The sequence below is a fragment of the Pollachius pollachius genome, assembly GCF_949987615.1.
Source record: "Pollachius pollachius genome assembly, chromosome: 16".
NCBI lineage: Eukaryota > Metazoa > Chordata > Actinopteri > Gadiformes > Gadidae > Pollachius > Pollachius pollachius.
In genome coordinates, this window is record NC_136949.1 from 10,341,809 (window position 1) to 10,360,571 (window position 18,763).

Consider the following 18,763-nt stretch of genomic DNA (forward strand, 5'->3'; position numbering starts at 1 on the left):
GATATTTTTTCAGGGGTAAGGAAATTACCTTTATTGAAATTTTTGAAGAGGTTAAGATAAAAAAAAAAACAGTTCTTAATTTGGAACTTTAATATCAGAATTGTTAAAAAAAAATAAGCCTACACATAAAAACATATCTTAAATACTTGGGGGATTTTGATGAGCACATATTTTGTGTAGCAACATAAAGAATATATATTTGCTATCATATATACTGTAAAACTGTTAACTTAGCTGCAGCAATTACCCACTATATTTACAAGGGAGATGGTAGAATTTATTCGTAATACGTTGACATTTGGTTACAATAATTGTATAAACGAATATACTTTATAATTATAATAATCACATTAAATTATCGCCTGATATCAGTTAATGTAACATTCATGCATGGTTCATAAAGTGGTGACCTATGTACACGTGTTAATAAATATCAACAGTATCAAAACAAAAAAAACAATTTCCGATTTTTAGTCTTCATTAACACTGTACGCATCCTCTCAACAGGAAAGTTGAGTTTATTGGTTTACTTGTTCTAACAATGAGGCGACTATTGGTGATTGCCTCCCCCAAAAACTGTTCCAATAGGGATATCGACTTTGCTCCACAACATTCAACTGTTCTTCCTCAATAGTTTGGGAATAGGCTGTGCTTCTAATTTGTCGGTTGGGACAGAGAGGTGTTTTAATGGTGAACATGTTGTGATGTTGTGTAGCCCTTGTTTTATCTGCTGGTGTCAATGAAAGCCATGAAAAGATTCTTACTGCTGAAGCTGAAATATTTACAAACACAAGATACCATGTCAATCATCAGAATTGGAGTTTATACAAAAAAAATGTAAAGGCTATAACGGACAGACCTCATGCATGAAACACATTTTTATATTTCTGGACAATTTTACTCTCACTTATCAATGATTCAATGCTTTTCAACACAGACCTACGGAAAAAAAAACTCAAATTAGGTTAAAACTAATTTCCTCACTGTACACCTGGTTACTATTTAAAAAAAAGATTCAATCATTTAGATAATTCAACATGATTAAACTACGCCATTTAATTGTAACTTTACGTTACAATTAAATACAAAACCTGGCTAGGCATAGAGCCATGTGCATTTCAATGCCTAATACCAAATTTATGGAGTGTGTAGGGGAAGGTTCCCTAGGAGACTGCGCCCCTCAGACCCTGCTGCCTCCAGGAAAGACCCATGTCCTCATAGTTTGAACTATAGCCAACCAGGTGGCGCTAGTTCAAGGGCCCGTTTTAATCCACCTTGAACGCAATCAAAAGCCACAAGCCAAAGAGGGTTTGTTATAAAAAGCAAACAGGTCTTTTTATTGCAAGTCTATGGATTTTAGATGACAGGCTTGGAAGTGGAAATAAAAGGACACAAAAGAGCCGAATAACTGTCTTAATGTCACCAGGCGTGTGGGTTGTATTGTTTGATGACAGTGGTCTAAACATAAACAAACTAACACTTAGCTTAGCTACCGAGCTCCTTGTTGGGGAGCAAAGGACTCTATTCAATACCTTTTTTCATTAAGTTCTCACAAACTAAATCAAGCAACAACAAAAAAACAATATATTTACAATCCTAAATATAAAAAAGGAGAAATCCAAATTTAACAAAAAACGGCAATGATAAAATGCATCAATCCGAAGACAAAAACAAAAACATTCCTAACATCTGCATTTCCAGCAAACTTTCAGATCCTTGACCTTTCGCAGGAGAGATCTTATCACGTAGGTTTCTTATTTTTAAAAACATGCTTTTTAAAAGTTGCGGGAAACCTAAAGTTATAAAATTTACAACAGAAATAAAAAATGAAATAAAACGTATGTGGATAGAGGACATGTTGAAACAATGGTGTACAGTAGATAACATTGCAGCCCCCAAAGAGGCCTTTATATTCTCCATCACCTCCTGGCCTTTCCCCTGCTCTGATGTGGAATGTTGTTGCTCCGGATTGTTTAAGTCATTGCAGTCAGTTGGTTGGTGGGTTTTTTAAAATGTGGATTCTAGGAAAAAAAAATTGAACGGGAAAAAACAAAAACAAAAAGAGCTTGTGGATGTTCCGTGGCTAGTGGTTGGTCCGTCTGGCCACCAGTGCTCTAGAACACAGTCTCTCAGTAGTAGCCAGGCTGGTACTGCTGACTCCATGGCTTCTGGTTCCAGAACTGCGTTAGAACACATGAGCGATTAGAAGAGATCCACGCACAGTTGACATTTACATGTATTCTTGGGACCTTGCATTTTGGTCTTTAAAATGAAAGGATCATGTTCTTATTAACATAATGTATCAAGCTATTTCCCTTCACACTCCTAATTATGTCAAATAAATTGACGTCAAAAAGACACTAGCGAAATGGTTAGTCATTCAGTGAAGGAGGAACTCACCCCTTGCTGCCAGCTCTGGTTGAAGGCCTGGGCCTTGTCCATGCCAAAGTTTCCGTTCCTGTTGTTTCCACCAAAGTTCCCGCTATTCCTGTTGTTTCCGCCAAAGTTGCCGCCACCGTTCTTGTTGCCGAAGTTACCACGGTTACCGCCGCTGCCACCTCCGCCGCCACCCCTCTGCTGGAACTGAAACGCAAGGTGGGAGAAGAAATTAAAACCCAGAAGTGGAAAATAACTGTTTGATTTGCCTCCAGGAAATACACATACCCATTCTTATTAAAAACTAAAATAAATCACAACAGTATTTCCAGACAAGTTTGGTCTATTTTAAGAGATTGTGCCGAATCATTAAGGGAGACCGACCTGTCCGAAGTTTCCACGGCTTCCACCGCCGCCACGGTTACTGCTGCCGCCGCCCCCTCGGCTCATGTTGCCGCCCCGGTTCATTGGCCCGCCTCTGTTCATGGACCCGCCCCGGGGGCCCATGTTGCCGCCCCTCATTGGGCCTCCTCTTGGAGAGCCGCCCAGGCTGGGCATGAGCCCGCCTCCGCCGCCACCACGGTTGTAGTTGCCCCGGTTGGGGTACCCTCCCCGGAAGGCTGGGGGGGGCAGGAACCCACGTGGGGGCCGGTTGAAGCCGCCCCGGGGGCCGGGTGCTGGAGACAGGGGGAAAGAATGATGACTTAATAAACGTATAGAAATCTCCTGTTTACACTCGTGTGTGGTTACCTCCGCTGCCTTAAACTAAAGGCTTATCAAAATCCAACGGTACAAAACTAAAACTTTCTATCTGAATTGTCCTTCCCCTTAATGTTGCTGAAACAGTTATTTAGGAACCAAACAGCGACCGTCGGTGAAAGTTATCCTGTTGGCAACCTGATGACCGTCCGGCGCTACAGAGAGCGCATGGACAGCTTGGATAGGTGGCCTGCTAATTATAACCCAGTTATTGTTTGCCTTTTCACGGAATTGTACTGCAGTATTTGCTATATAAATATACGTGCACAATTACATAACATCTGCAGTTACAACTTTCCCCACATGGGGTGCTAAATGCGATCCCCTTATTAACTGGAAACAGCAGCACAGGACTTCTGACAATTGCAGGTCACAAAGATATTGAGAAAAAAAAAAAACCTCGTGTTACGCCCATTGAGCTAGTGAATCCCTAGATCACAGGTAGTGCCCAGAGCCTCACAGGCCATATTTCTAGACCCCCCTAACCCAGGCCCGGCCAGGGAAGACTCCCTTAATCACAAAGGGAGACCCCTCGAGAGCCTCCTCCCAGAACGTCGCGCCCCCCTCACCTCCTCTGAAGTTGCCTCTGTTCTGGAAGCTCCCGCGGCCCCGCTGCCCGGGGCCCCCGCGCTGCCCGGGCCCGCCGCCTCCGCCGCGGCTGAACTGGTTCTTGTTCCCCCGCGTGCCGCCGCGCAGACCGCCGCCGCCCCTCTTGGGAGGCATGCCCCCCTGGTTGGGCCTCTTCTCGGCGGGCAGCGCCGTCTTGCTCTCCTCGCGGTACTGCTCCAGCAGCTTGGCCGCCTCCTCCTTCTCCAGCTCGCCGAAGGTCACCCCGCAGAAGCTCTCGCCCTCCTCGGGCAGGGAGAAGAACCCTGGGGGGGGGCAGGGGTGTAAGTGGGAGCCCGTTCGCAGAGTATGCCAGGTTTCATGTCAACACGTTCGTTGATGGCCGCTTAGACACAAGTACATTAAAGTATATGTTCGTGTAGAGTAACATTTTATATATGAAAAAAATGCAGGTGGGAAATATAAACCGTCATATATTTTAATACAAGCTCAGAACTGCCACATGCTTCTAATACGAAGTGGCCAAAGCCCCATGTTGTCATACATGTTAAGGTCCATCTCTCCCTATATCCAGTATATCTGCATTTTAAGTGTAATGTCAATCACTGTGGTCATGGTTGTGCTGTACCTTTCATCTTGAGCAGGGCGTGCTCGGGAACCTCCTTGCCATCACTCTCTGCCTTCTTCTGGGCTCTCTGCTTGTACTCCTCGTCTGAAGGGCATACCACCACCGCCTTGCGCTGGAAGCCAGCGAACAGACACATCTTCCTCTTCTGGCCCGGGGCAGACAGGTTGGTCTGCAGGGGGGATGGAGAGGGGAAAGGACATTTAAGGTCACAATCGACTGATTTTTTATCTTTATGTACTTTTGGCAATTTTGCATTATTCTCACCATATAGTTCCAATTTGTAATAAGGGATTAATATGGTACTTTTATAAAGTGTATTTATTTATCTTAGAAGCAGCCAACAAATGCATTTAATAGTGATATGAAACAGAAATACCAAATATTTCCATTGCGGTGCTAAAAGCAGCAAGTAGACATTTACTTTTAAAAATTAAAAAATGATGATTTCCTGTTTACTACCAATGGATAATAAACTCACGTGGTCCAGGATATAGTTCCTCTTCTTACGAGCGGCGATCTCAATGAACTTCCCCAGGAAGAGCGGAGCGCGCTGGGAGATGGCTGTCAGCTTGGTGGTGTCCTTCGACTGCCGCTTCAGACTGTTGATCTGCATCACGTACAAACAGGATTACTCAGCATGGCCGGATCTAAACTATTTGTGTATCGATGGAAATTCCTACGTGTGCTAGGCTACGCTAGTGATCCCCAAGCTAGTGGGTGAGGAATTAGAAGCACATGAGATGTAAGGTCATGTCTAGCCCAAAGAGTATGTGGCTCAATAATTGGATAAATACAGGTCAAGCTCAAATGACGGAGCCTTGGATAAAGTGTGTTACATTTACTATTTGGCTCATTTAGAAATGCGAAGTTATCCTTTCCCTTAATGTTGCAGAAACAGTCATTTACAGACTGAACAGCGACCGTCGGTGAAAGTTATCATGTTGGCATCCTTTTGACTGCCCGATGCTACCAAAACAAGCAGGGATGGCTTCGATGGGTGCCTGAGATTCAGATGGGAAATACTAACCCACAATGGGAATTGCTTGTGTCCTAACGTCACACACACACACTTAATATTAAATGAATGCAGAGATGACAGATGTAATTTCTAAAATACAGAAAGTCTACATAATAGACTGCAACAGGGGAACATTATTGTATGCCATAATGTCTTAGGATAGGAAGGTGTGGACAGAGGAACAGAATGACTGACCATCATCTTGTCCACGATGGTGTCACTGCCCAGGATGTAGTATTTTCCAGGGCTCTCCTGTACGTGGTTCTTGACCCACGTGGTCTTCCCAGAGCCGGGCAGTCCAACCATCACGATCATCTGGAACACAGCGGGGGGGGGAAAACAGAATACACATTTTAATGTCTCGGCAAATGAGAAGCAGCAGGATGGGATAGTTCATTATTTGCATCTTCTCCAAGAAATTCTAATAAACTTTAACAGTTGGTATGGTTTTCTTTACATATGAATAAAAAGTTGGGCCTGTGACGGTTTGCCCGGACTTAAGTCAGAGTGAATAATGTATAAATAAAAAAACAGTTATGTACATGGATTTGGTGGGGAAATAGAAAAATCACTTGAGGACCAAATAATCAACAGCTTTCTCCACCATGTCCCAACTCTGCTACTGCAGACACCCGTTGACCCTGGTCTCCCCTGACCACTTTACATCAAGACACTTATATCGCCGTGGTTACCTCGCAGTCGGCCTTGGTGTCGGGCCCCTTGGGGCCGCGGGTGCGCTCCTCGAGGGGAACCTGCTGCAGGAAGGTGTAGCCCTCCACCCTGGGAAAGTAGGGCTCGTCCAGCTGGCCGAAGTTGAACTCCACGGCGCAGTTGTGGCAGATGACGTGGGGGAAGAGTGCCTGGCCGGCCAGCGTGTCCTTGGGAACCCGGAAGGCCACCGCCGCCTCACCGCCGTTCTTGGAGAACGACATCTCCACCTCGTCCGCCTCGAAGTCCTGGGCAGGAGAGAAATCTCATGTTTACACTCTTGTTTGTGGTTACTTCTTAAAGAGATTCAGCAGACTTCAACTAAAGGTTTGTAAAAATGTAACTGAACAAAATAAAGCTTATTTTTATCTGAATTGTCCTTCCCCTTTATGTTGCTGAAACAGTTATTTAGGAACCGAACAGCGACCGTCGGTGAAAGTTATCCTGTTGGCAACCTGATGACCGTCCGGCGCTACAGAGAGAGCATGGACAGCTTGGATAGGTTGCCTGCTTATTATAACCCAGTTATTGTTTGCCTTGTTAAGGACTTTTTACTGCAGTATTTGCTATATAAATATAGATGCGTGATTTTATTAGTCGCAGTAACAACTTTCACCACATGGGGTGCCAAATGTCAATGCGGTTACATTATGAACTGGAAACTTCAGAATTTCTGACAATTGCGTGTAACAAAAATATTGCTTCAATTCTTTTTTTCTTAAGCCTTATATCACAGTGAGTCCCCAGAGCTTCACAGGCCAGATTTCCAGACACCCCCTCATAAAAGAAAAACACATAGTTATGTATGTGGATTTTGGCGGGAAAAGTCACATTTAAGTCCTGGAGAGGATTTAATTGATTTAGCCATTCAGCCCTCAAGTTGGTGGATCTAGTGTGCCATGGGGCACCCTTCGAGTATTTTAAATTTGGGGGGGTTTTGGTTTCTAAAACCCCAAACATTGAAGGTTTACAAAAATATGTGACCATGCCCTACGGAAATCATTAAAAGTTTTGCCTTTTACTTATTTTACGTTGAATCGGCTGTACAATTACATGTGTTGTTTTGCTATGCAGGTATAGCATTTTCGTATCCATTTTATAGATTTTGTGCATTCCATTTAGTTTTTCTCCATCCTGTAAACCATGTCACTGACATGTTAGGAGAAATAAAGTAACTTGATGTTACCTTTTTCTTAAGCCGTTAATATGGCCTACAGCGTTTGAAAAAAAAAGAGTTTAGCCGTCTGCCATTTTGTACAATAGCGACATAAACACACACTCATGGTTGTTCTTACAATGAGACAGCAGACAACGTCGTTCTCTTCGTAGGCTTCTCCAAAGTCCTCTGTGACGCAGTTCACCGTCTTCTTGGCCTTCCCAGAATAGGCGTAGGAATGCTCCTCCTCGCCTGCAGACAAAAAAGAATAAACTGTTATTCGTTTCTTACTTTTACACGTGGAAATGTAAACACAGCCAGAAACGTGGCTAGAATAAATATTGCCCAAACGCTATTGCAGTGAGTAATTGCAGCCATTTTACGCAATCTCATCCCCTGCATGACCACTGGAGGGCACTGTTTTACAAATTGCTTTAAATAAGTATTCAATGTTGAAAGGGCCATAGAAAATGGAGCTAGTAGGCTTTGTATCCATTTTGGTGGGTTACTCATCAAAACAATTCCACATAAGCAATCATCATTGTCAAAATTCACTAGCTACAGAACTCTTTGATGAGTATAAAGGAAGCTGTAAATCGATAGTATTGTCCACCAACTGATGGAGGAACTCACCCAGCAGCAGACTGCCGGTGGCCAGGGACCAGCCAACCTGGACGTCATGGATCTCCATGTTCTTACTGGAGATGTGCTTCACTGGGATCTTCTCTGTGATCTGGGGACCGCAGAACAACCAAACATTAAAAGGTTAGATAATCCAATGACTGCAACAAAATGAAGTTTATTTTTTTTTATCTTAATTGTCCTTCCCCTTAAATGTTGCTGAAACAGTTATTTAGGAACCAAACAGCGACCGTCGGTGAAAGTTATCCTGTTGGCAACCTGATGACCGTCCGGCGCTAGAGAATGCATGACAGCTTGGATAGGTGGTCTGATAATTATAACCCAGTTATCGTTTGCCTTATTAAGGACGGTGCTGCAGCATTTTCCAGATCATGCTGCTATTTGATACTCACTGTGGGAAACTATCGAGCCATTTTTCATCACCCTGAGATTAAAATTTAGATTAAAATTAAAATAAGCAGATTTCAACCCATGTTATCAGCTTCTATGTTTCAGAGCCCCCAACACATGGACGTCGACAGACTCATGTCTCTAGTAGTGGATGCGAGAATGCGTGTTCCTGCCGAGACGTACCTTCATCTCGAAGCAGACCTTCCCAGAGTTCAGGCCGTAGCTGGCACGTCCACCAGACCACAGGTAGGCAAAGCTCTCCATGGTGAGGGACGAGGCGCTGTAGCGGTCCCGGGACACCTTGAAGTGCAGGTCGCAGTTGTCTGGTAAAACAAGGGGAACCAGGACTCAGGAAAGGCATAGAGCCAGATCACGAAAGGTTGGGAACCAGATTCATTACACGGCCGGAACTGTGTTCATTACTCAAACTCCAGACATCATTGACTTAAAAGAAGAAAGGACTATGGTGCTTTATAGTATCCTTTTGTTCCCTCCAAATGATTTAAAAAGATAATATGATTATGTAATCTAGCAGGTATTGCAAAATGGTGGCATATTTTTAAATGCCGATTCTTTTGCAGTATGCAGGATTGATACACTTTCATACTGTATCTGGTTGTTAAAAAAAGGACAAGTCAGCGCCCATTAAGATTATTACTGACATAGATGCATAAATTCATCCAAGACATAAGCCAGTTTGCTTCTTAAGCCCAACTGGTACAATGTAATATTTCTTTAAATTCCAACATATTTTAAGTGCCTCTTTGCATCAGTTTACCAGCACTGCAGAAAGATCTACTTCCCGTTGGCTGCTTTAACAGGAACACAAGGGGTCATATCGTGTACAGCACCACGAGCACTCACAAGTATCCAGGCAGACTTTAGTGTCATCAAACTCTTCGTCCTCTTCCTCCAGCGGTGGCACAGGGGATTTGAACGAAGCCCTGGAAGCGAGACAAGAGCACAGGCCGTCAGACAGGAAAGTCGGGCCAGACAGACGGGCAGACAGGGTCGGCAGTCACACGCAGAGCTTGTGAAGGTGACTTTAGGCTCCACCTGCTGCAGATTAGGATGGCCAGACAACAAAAAAAAAAAAAAAAAAAATCACAACTGGCAAAGGAAAAGTCTGGCAGGGCTGTTTATAGTGGGAGAAATAACAAGAATGGCCCACCGTTGCGGGCCGCACTTACCTTGATGAGTCCAGCGAAATCAAAGCAAAAACCTACAGAGACAAGAGCTCAGACAGACAGTCTTCACTTGCCGGGCTCGCGGTTTGTAAAAGCCATGAGTCTAGCCCTACCCAAACCCCCCCGGGTTCACTCTCAATCTTCATCATACGTTTATGGTTTGCAGATCTATTCAAAAAAGTCAACCATAGGGAGAAGCATTTTGGTGTATCCAACTGCTTTTGCTTGAAATTCCTAGTGAGAAGGTCATGGCTACCTCACATTGTCTCGTTACCACAACAAGTATTGGCAGATTTTGCATGCACAAGACAAATGTTACAGGCTAGAAATTGAGCAATGCACATTTTAAAGGCTAAAACTAACACCACAGCTACTTACCAAATCTGTAGCGTTTTAAAAACGCTAGTAAAAGCTTACTTAAAGAAGCATATAATGTATTTAGGCTCAAAAGTGCACGTAATGTAGCATAAACTGATGCTCAATAATTCGCTCAATACCTGTGACCTAAACAGTGATAATGAAAACAAATTAAAAAAAAGTTTGTGGGTCTGTTGTTAACCAGTGCCCATGACACTCCGTCTAAACACAGGGTTTCGGCAATCTTGTCTGTCTTTATAAAAGTGCAGTTAACAATTGGGCCAGGTTAGGAGATTTACAGAGCCACGCCTAAATCAGAGTGTATGGTCCCTTTGACAGTGCAGCACAAACCCTGTAGAGGTATCTGGGTTTGTGGGGAGACACTTGGCAGGCCCTTAAAGTCCCGAAGTTCCATTTGTGACATGGCAGAGAAAGCTAGGGATGGTCAAGAAAGAAAAGATTCCGCCCGCTTCCAATAAGTAGACCAATGGAGTTAGGATTCTTGCAAGAGTCATTGGGAGCTCCATGATTGGTGTTAATGAACGGGTTGTTGGTGTTCCGTCTGAAGCATACACACAAGACGTTTGTCTTTTCCTGCGCATCCAGGGCAAATGAAAAACAAAAAAGTGACTTTTCAAGCACATGCACCCACACGCACAGCCATTCACACATGTCACCTGCGCCGGAGGGGAGAAAGGTGTCTTGTAAATACACACACAAAATGCTCCCACACACACACGAGATGAGACAAATATAGCACCTGAACACCGTACAATTGTTAACACAAAAAAACAAAAAATAAAATACAGATGAGAAAATACACCAGTGCGAGAGCGAAACGATGGCGACTCCCGAGTATCGAATTCTTCCGTGGGCGGTCCAAAAGTTTCCGGAAATGTTTGCTAAATCCTTGTGTACTACTCTGCAGCCGTGGTTTCCCACCCTCCCTCCCTCCCATCCCCCACTGTTTTTCCTCCTCCCTCTATAAGCAAGAGTGCACTTTCCTCTACTTTCCACTGTGCTCTTGTTTGAGCAGCCTGATTTTTCACCTTGAAGACACAATGGGCTCTTGGAACATTTACGTGTCATGGGAAACAGTACTCAATATTCATTGATGGCTTAAAATGTGCTTCTGCTACATAACAGCAGTGTTCTGTTACAGACACAAATGTGAGTGGCAACTGCAACAAAGTCAAATGGTAAGGTTCTATAAAGTAGTCGGGATGGACCCTCAAAACATGTGTGAAATTAAAGTTATCGTTAAAGAAATTCCATTGTAGTATAATACTTCAAAATAATAAGAGGGTTTTTGTTACTGTATGCTACTTGAGTGCATTGGCTCTTAAAGCCAATACAGATATATTTTATTAAACAAAGCTTTGTATGGCGCTTCGGGAATGCCGAAGGCCATTTTGGCTCTGTCCCATCCTTACCAGCTGTATTTGTTCTCTTCAATAAATTCAAAGTATCCCCTTCCATGTTCCTCCCGGCGTCTCTTAACACCCTTCTTATTCTTCTGATCAGCATTCGTGTCTTTGTCCGCATCCCCTTTGGAAATAAAACAAAGATATAGAATGAGGTGCTCCTTTTTTTGAGAGAAGAGAGGTCGGGCTAGCAGTTGGGTCTCGACCCACGCAGAAGCCCTTGATAATACTCAATTAATTAATTATGGAGCATCAACTGTTAAGCAAGAGGAGACACCTCATTGTTACAATGAAGACATTCAGAGTCCATAATAAATATAACAGTTGTAATGACCAGGTGGTAGTTACTATGTAAACTGGTCGGGGTGAACATAAAGACAACGGTATTTACTGGGATTGGGAACATACGTGTAAAATAAAGATAAGGGACACTGCTGGTCTAAAAGGGTATCTGGTATATTCTTGAGTGTGTTTGTGTTTGAATGGGATACGTTAATCATGCAAGGGTATATCTGCCTACCTGTGCTGAACCCCCTTTACCCCACCATTTGGCTACCACCTAATATAGAAAGTCTCTAATTTCTTTGATAAAATTGAAAGTCTATCGCCACGCCAAGAGGAAATTAAACACGGGCAACACGATACGATTAAACACGACCAATAACTGCAACATCTCCGCGATATTAACTTCAACAATCACATATTCTGAAAAAGGGTGGGCTAGCTAGCCGAAACTAGCACAGCACCCTGGACACAAAAGAAATGTAGCTCGCCAGCTAAGTCCAAAGCATTAGCTGGGAAGCTAACCGCTAACCAAACAGAACCGATACCCGTGGATTTGAAATGAATGGCCAACTCCACCATCCTAGTTCTCCGATAACGACCGAGCTCGCCACCAACGCTTAACTTTATCCGTTTATCGTAAGAGTCCGAATATACCGATCATTTGTTTGCTAAATTACCGATACTAAGACCGCGGAATAGCAAGGATTTGTAGCTACGGGCTAGGCTAGGCTAATGAGGTCACGGCGGCTAGCTCAACATTCAATCACTTCAGCCCACCACCGACTCAATCGGCAAAACCGACATCCAGCCACGGAGCCATCCAGGCATCCAACACGTTAAAACACAGCCCAGAAGACTCACCCTCAGCAGCCTGGTCTCCGGGCTCACCGTCCTCTGCGTCGATTTTCTCCATGTCGTCCACATCAGCCTTGAGCATGGGGTCCATCTCCTCCTCCTCGTCTTCCTCTTCCCCCTCGCCCATTTCGTCGTCCTCGGCAGCAACGGCGGCGCCCTCAGCGCCATCTCCATTCGCCGCTTCTTCGACTTCTTCTTCTGCCTCTGCTTGCTCTTCTTCTCCCTCGGCCTCGTTGGCCTCCATGCTTTCTTCGACAAGGCTTTCTGCCTCACCGTCACCGGCCTCTTCTTCCCCCATGCCTTCTTGGTCAGCGGCCTGGGCGAAGCCCTCGTCTGTGGGCGCGGGGTCGTCCCCGGCCAGGGCCTCCTCATCCAGCGCGGCCTGCAGGCGGTCCATGAGCTCGGCCTTCAGGCCCTTGTCCGACAGCTGACGCTTCTTCAGCTCGTCCTTCAGCTCGTTTACTTTCAGCTTCTTCACGTTAATCGAACTCATGTTGACTGTGTATTATGGAATACGTTAAATTAAATAAAAAAACAAGAGTTACGACAACAAATAATTAACGGGCGCTTTTGTAAGCGGATGTAATCTCAAACTGCGCCAAATGGCACCCGCGTTGCTAGCCCTTTTCACCGGCGAAATGAGCTCAGAGCAGTAGCGGCGAGTGTGGGGGAGGATGAAGACGGCGCTTACCGTAACTAGTAGCAGAGCAGCGCACTTACATCCCCCAATAGGCCATCTGTCACAGTCGGCCAGACCTGATCACAAAGAAAACAGTAAAAGCAGGGCATCCATGGAACTGAGAGAAATGGATGTTATGCTAATTTTACGAATTTTGGATGTTGTAGTTAAAACGATAATTGACTTATAACCTATTATACGTTATATATCTTTTAAACATAGGCGCACCCTAGCCTAAGCATGTTTTGATTTAGCATTGCCCGCTAATAGTCAAACATATGCCTATCCTATGAAATGTCGGATCGGAGTTGACCGAAAAATGAAATGTATTAGGCCTAGGAGTAGGCCAGTCAAAGAATTTGACTTTCCCCTTGAAAACGTCGATTACTGAAATATATAACTGAAAATATTAATGATACAAATAAAAGCAGCTATCATGACCTTCCCCCGTAGCATTATACAAGAATAAAAGCAATAAACAACAACCAAAACGTAGTCCTACTGAAAAGATTACTGTTACTCACATTTTATATTTTATGAGCGGCGAGGGAAGGTCTTCAATCGATTTTGTTTACTTAAATTATCATAATTTCATTATAGACTATATTTTAAACGTTACACTTAAATATCAATTAATTTAATAAAGGCATTTCATTTATTAAACAAAAAATACGGAAAACCTTAAATATCCGATAGGGAGCGCAGTTCGCTTTCACTGAGTTGTTGCAGAGAGGCCCAGCTAGAGTTGTGATAACGGTGGGTTCTTTGTGTTTTTTAGAATCTGTAAGAATTGGATGGTCAATGATTAGCCATTTTATTATTCAAAGGTATAATATCCCTTTACTTATAATAGCAACATTGTGATATGCCTAACCGTGAGAACCACACCGATTTAGTGAGTGACAACTGAGCCTGAATATCCATGTATTTGGGGGGGGGAATAAGAGCAGATTATTTCCCGGAATTAAACGTGGAATCAGATTAGGATTCCGGAAAAGGGCTGGCTCCACGGGGCTAAAGAGTTCGTTTAACCACCCAATCAACCTATTAGACTGATTAGACTTTATAATAAAGCCACACTACTCTTTACCGCCCCCTGGTGGAGAACCTCAAACGTTCACGTTAATTCATTCGCCGGACGAGGATCGACAAGTGCGCTCCGCCGCTTCTTCCTCAAGGTCCTCAAGCGCGCTCTTTCTCACACACATCTGGACTGAGGGTGATTTCAGCGGAGCAATGTAACATTATTTCAGCATCCACGGGAAAACTTAACTTAATGATGAGATTGTTTCTTTCGGGGACTTTCGGGTAAAAGTAGATTAAACCCTATACTCGCTGCCTTTGTTCGGCTCTCTTTAAAGTTACGATGTCTTATTTCCCGTGGAAAGAGGAGAAATGTTCCGACGCGGTGAGAGGAACGCGCTGGGTAAGTCCCACTTGTTCACAGTACCTAATGAAAACCGAAATTTGGTTCATAAGCGTAAATATTATTTAACTCATATTCGTGAATGCCGTCTAGCCTTTGGAACAATATTGATTAATTGTTAATGTGTTATGGGTGTGGTTCGCACCATTTCATGTTGCTGCCCCAGGTCCGTGTACAGCGCACAGCGGACGTCCCTCTTTATGTGATCCAATTATTCATTTTTCGCCCCTCTCAGACCCCACAAGTGCCGAATTACAGTAAAACAATCGCGTTCTTGAGGGACGTCTCTCCGAATGGTGAAGTGGATGTCTGTTGCTCATCCCGCTCCGAGGAGCGCCCGTCCCCCGAGGGCTTCGGAACGAGCGCCGGAGACCCGCAGCGGAGCATGTCCTGCCAGAGGACCGTGAAGTCTCTAGCGGGACAGTTCGGGGGATCGTCCGGGGACAATGACCGTTTCTCTCCGGCTCTCTCGGCCGGGACGGCCCGGTGTGGACTAGGTATGCCGTCGGCGGTGGATTTAGGGGCTCGAAGATCAGAGGAAGAGAGAAAAGTTGTGCGCTGTGACAAGTGTTCGCTGACCCTGGTGGCGCTGAAGAAGCAGGCGCTCAGCCTGCTCGTGCAAAACCACTTCTCCTCCAAGGTAAGCACATCGCGGGGGCACTCTCCTCCTCTTCAGCTGGAGGATAGTAGAACAAATATTACAGATTTGTTACTAATGTATAGCCCATATATAGCCTATATATATATTTATATATTTCAATGTATGATAATAGTCTACCACTACTACTACTACTACTAGTCATAATAACAATAATAATAAAAACAGCAATAGCATAGCAATCCCAACTGTATTATTGATCTATAAGATAAATAATAGAAATTTGGTCTAGGCCTGCACGTTGCTGGTTTGTTTAATATGTGTAATCAACGGTTTCCTTTGTTGTTGCAAGAGGCAACGAAAGAACCAATGTGGGCATATGCTTTATGCTTCAAATAGTGCATTAATAGCATCGTATAGTTCAGTATTTCAATAAACGAATGTTTGTTAAGTTCTGACGAACGAGGTTCGCGTCCCGTGCATTCCCTATCCGCTATCCGTCCTCTATATTATGCCACTCAAAACGAGGAAAGTAAGCCTTCACCATGGTACTGTTTACGTACGAGTGGTTTCAAATTGTCATGAATATTTTATAAGGGCATCGCTGTACCCCCCCCCCCCCCCCCCCTCCCCCCCACGTCTGTCCCCCCTCAGGGGAAAATAATATGTATTTTATGTTTTTTAAACCCGTGGGGTATTGGTATTGGGACATCGTGTGTTCAGTTCAGAGACAGACCGCAAGCCCACGTCAGAAAGTGTTCGGGAGGAAAGACCGTATCTCGTGAAGCCACAGACAGACAATCGGTGGAAATTTGATCATAGAACTCCTTGCCTGTGTATTGATCTATGGGCACGATTTCTCCAATGCACATTGGACCTCTAAATATGCCATTTATATGTTCAAGCCATCAGCAAAGCGCTTTAGCTCTCTCTCTCTCTCTCTCTCTCTCTCTCTCTCTCTCTCTCTCTCTCTCTCTCTCTCTCTTAGCACCTTCTGTAATCCTGGCGCATTCTCTTCTGTCTAATAGATTACCTTAAGGGGGTTCCATTTAGAAGTAATGGACAGATTTTTATTTAGAAGCAGTGGAAAGATTTATTTTGCAATGACTTAATTTCACAAATATTTAAGTACATTGACTGTAGCAGAGAGGGTAAGGTGTATGGTTTGAGTTTGTGGGGCTGTAGGGGGCGTGAAGTGTCCGGAAGTGTGAAGTGTCTTTGCTCTCTATAATAAAGTGCAGAAGTATGGAGGAGAGGATGTTGGCTCTGGGGGATTATGGGTCAGTGAACAGAGCAGGGGGGGTCATATGGACACACACGCAAGGGAGGGGGGCGAGTTAGTTGGGTTAAATGGGTTAACCGGGTTAGGGGTTAGTTGTCGAGTTAGCTGGGTCACACTGAGAGAGAAAAAGAGAGAGCGAGAGCGAGAGCGAGAGAGAGAGAGAGAGAGAGAGAGAGAGAGAGAGAGAGAGAAAGAGACAGAGAGAGAGAGAGAGAGAGAGAGAGAGAGAGACAGACAGATAGACAGACAGACATACGGACAGGGAGAGAGAAATTTGCTAGAACTAGAACTCTGTCCGTCACAATTTGACAGGTAAAGTGTGTGGTGCTTTAGACAGGGGAGAAGGTGGAGCAGGGGGGGAGGCCATAGGGGGCGAGGCCATAGGGGGCGAGGCCATAGGGGGCGAGGCCATAGGGGGGGACAGGGGGTGCGCAGAGAGGATAACGTCATCTTTTGGCTCTTGAGCATATCAGGTTACCGGCACGCTTGGCAGACTATTGACACACATTTCGGATTCACCAGCACTTTCACCCCCCAAGTCTCGGTGGTCTCATCCCTCATCCCGGGGTATCAGGGAGTAATGGTGGATTCTCGCACCACGGCTGCTGCCAGAGGTACTTTGAGCAAGGCACTTTAAACCCCTGAGTGCCGCTGTGGTCAGTGGGCCAGGTGTAGGATTATAGATTCACTGTACTTGAAAGCAATTAGTAACTGGAGATATTGGAATTCAGCTGAGGGAATAACACCTCTGAGTTGATTAAGGTGGATGAGTGCTTTTTTTTTTTACATTTTGAACACAAAAATAATGGATGCCGCAGTGATCACGTTCCAGTTCAAGTTCAAAGTCTATTTGTTGTGTGTGATGTAAACCGTGAACTTGAATATTTAAATTATTACATAAAATATGCAAGGTGAAATACTTTTCTACCGCCTCATTTCAACAGAGCTTTGTCAGGGTTAGAATTACATAATGTAGGATCAACTATATATATAATATATTATAAGACACAAAGCAGCACCCGGTTAGAGATAGATTTGAAGGTATCCACTAAGTGTTCCGATTAATAACATAAAATAAATCCCGAAAAAAGAGAACAAAAGTGTTGGCTGCATTGACAAATTAGCATAGTCGAAGTGTAGCCACCCAACTTGTTTGTGATCAAATGTAGGTAAGAGCGGCGTTGTGTTCCTTCCCATCCATCATTCAGCGTGCTAAACGCAGCCTCAATTTAATGCAACACTATATTACATCAGGCGTGAACGAGTGACTGTGACTCCATGACTCTTAGTGCGATCACTCTCACTGCTCTATTTTCAGTCCGTCATCACAAATCATGCATTATTTATAACTCCCCCTACCCCTTTTTTTCTGGCACATCATCCCTTCCCAATCCCTCTGTTCTCTGTAGGACCTGGCGGCCATGTCTACCTTCCTCCACAACAACCTCCGGGTCCACAGCAGTCGCTCAACAGCCGACCCCAGGGAGAAGGACCGGGACCAGGGCTTGTGTGTCTCCTGTGGGGTCCACCTGAACCAGCTCAAACAGGAGGCCGTCCAAGTGGCTCTGTCCAGAGAGAACAGCCGCTGGCCCGGCCACGCATCTCCAGAACACGCCACTGGATCGTTGACGAACACCAACCAAGCCGACCACAGATCCCCGGTGTTCAATGGGACGGGGAGCCCAAGACGGCAAGAGAAGGTACAGCATGGACACGAGAGTTCAAGAGGCATGGTGCAACTGGTGGAGAGTGAAGCAGCAGTTGTTCCTCAACAGCACAGTTTCACCCAGAGTTATGTGAGTCCCCAGATCTTTCAGGGGAGTCCACAGAGGATCCAAGACCGCCCCAAAGACCGGACCCAAGACCAAATGCCTCAGTGGAATCTTGAAAGGACCCAAGACCAACCTCAAGACCGTCCACAAGATCAACCCAAAGACTGGAACACTCAAAGGACCTTGGACCGTCCCCCAAGCCGGACCCCACAGAGGCACCCAGAAGGGAACCTGGATCACCCCCAAGACCACCCCAAAGACAGCGCCCAAAACCGGATTGTGGACCGCCCCAAAAACCGAACTCCTCAGCACACTATTGAACACCCCCATGACCACCCCCAGAAACGAACTCCTCAGCACGGTGTAGAACACCCACAAGACCGTCCCCAAAACCGAACTCCTCAGCACGGTGTAGAACACCCACAAGACCGTCCCCAAAACCGAATTCCTCAGAACGGTGTAGAACACCCCCATGACCACCCCCAAAACCGAACTCCTCAGCACGGTGTAGAACACCCACAAGACCGTCCCCATGGCTGCCACCAAGACCAGAACCCTCAGTGGACCCTTGACTGCCCTCAAAACCGAACCCCTCAGAGGAATCCAGAATGGACGAGGGACCATACTCAAGACCACTCCCAAAACCGGACCCCT

General features: G+C 45.0%; 1 protein-coding gene across 1 annotated transcript; it reads right to left on the bottom strand.

Moving 5' to 3' along the window:
- Positions 1 to 1,309: 1,309 nt before the first annotated feature.
- On the bottom strand, positions 1,310 to 12,978 carry hnrnpub (heterogeneous nuclear ribonucleoprotein Ub). The gene is made up of 14 exons (XM_079753571.1): positions 12,359 to 12,978; positions 11,222 to 11,336; positions 9,109 to 9,188; positions 8,428 to 8,567; positions 7,846 to 7,945; positions 7,352 to 7,464; positions 6,041 to 6,304; positions 5,544 to 5,663; positions 4,809 to 4,937; positions 4,331 to 4,499; positions 3,705 to 4,007; positions 2,761 to 3,053; positions 2,401 to 2,583; positions 1,310 to 2,180 (listed from the first exon to the last, which is right to left on the bottom strand). The coding sequence occupies exons 1-14, from the start codon at positions 12,843 to 12,845 to the stop codon at positions 2,130 to 2,132; spliced, it is 2,547 nt and encodes an 848-aa protein (XP_079609697.1). The 5' UTR covers positions 12,846 to 12,978; the 3' UTR covers positions 1,310 to 2,129.
- Positions 12,979 to 18,763: the final 5,785 nt, after the last annotated feature.

Coding starts and splice junctions, on each gene's coding strand:
- hnrnpub (XM_079753571.1), bottom strand. CDS start 12,845: ATGAGTTCGATTAACGTGAAGAAGCTGAAAGTAAACGAGCTGAAGGAC. Junction 7,465..7,845: donor CACCGGCAGTCTGCTGCTGG/GTGAGTTCCTCC, acceptor TTTTGTCTGCAG/GCGAGGAGGAGCATTCCTAC. Junction 6,305..7,351: donor ACGTTGTCTGCTGTCTCATT/GTAAGAACAACC, acceptor TCTCCTGCCCAG/GACTTCGAGGCGGACGAGGT.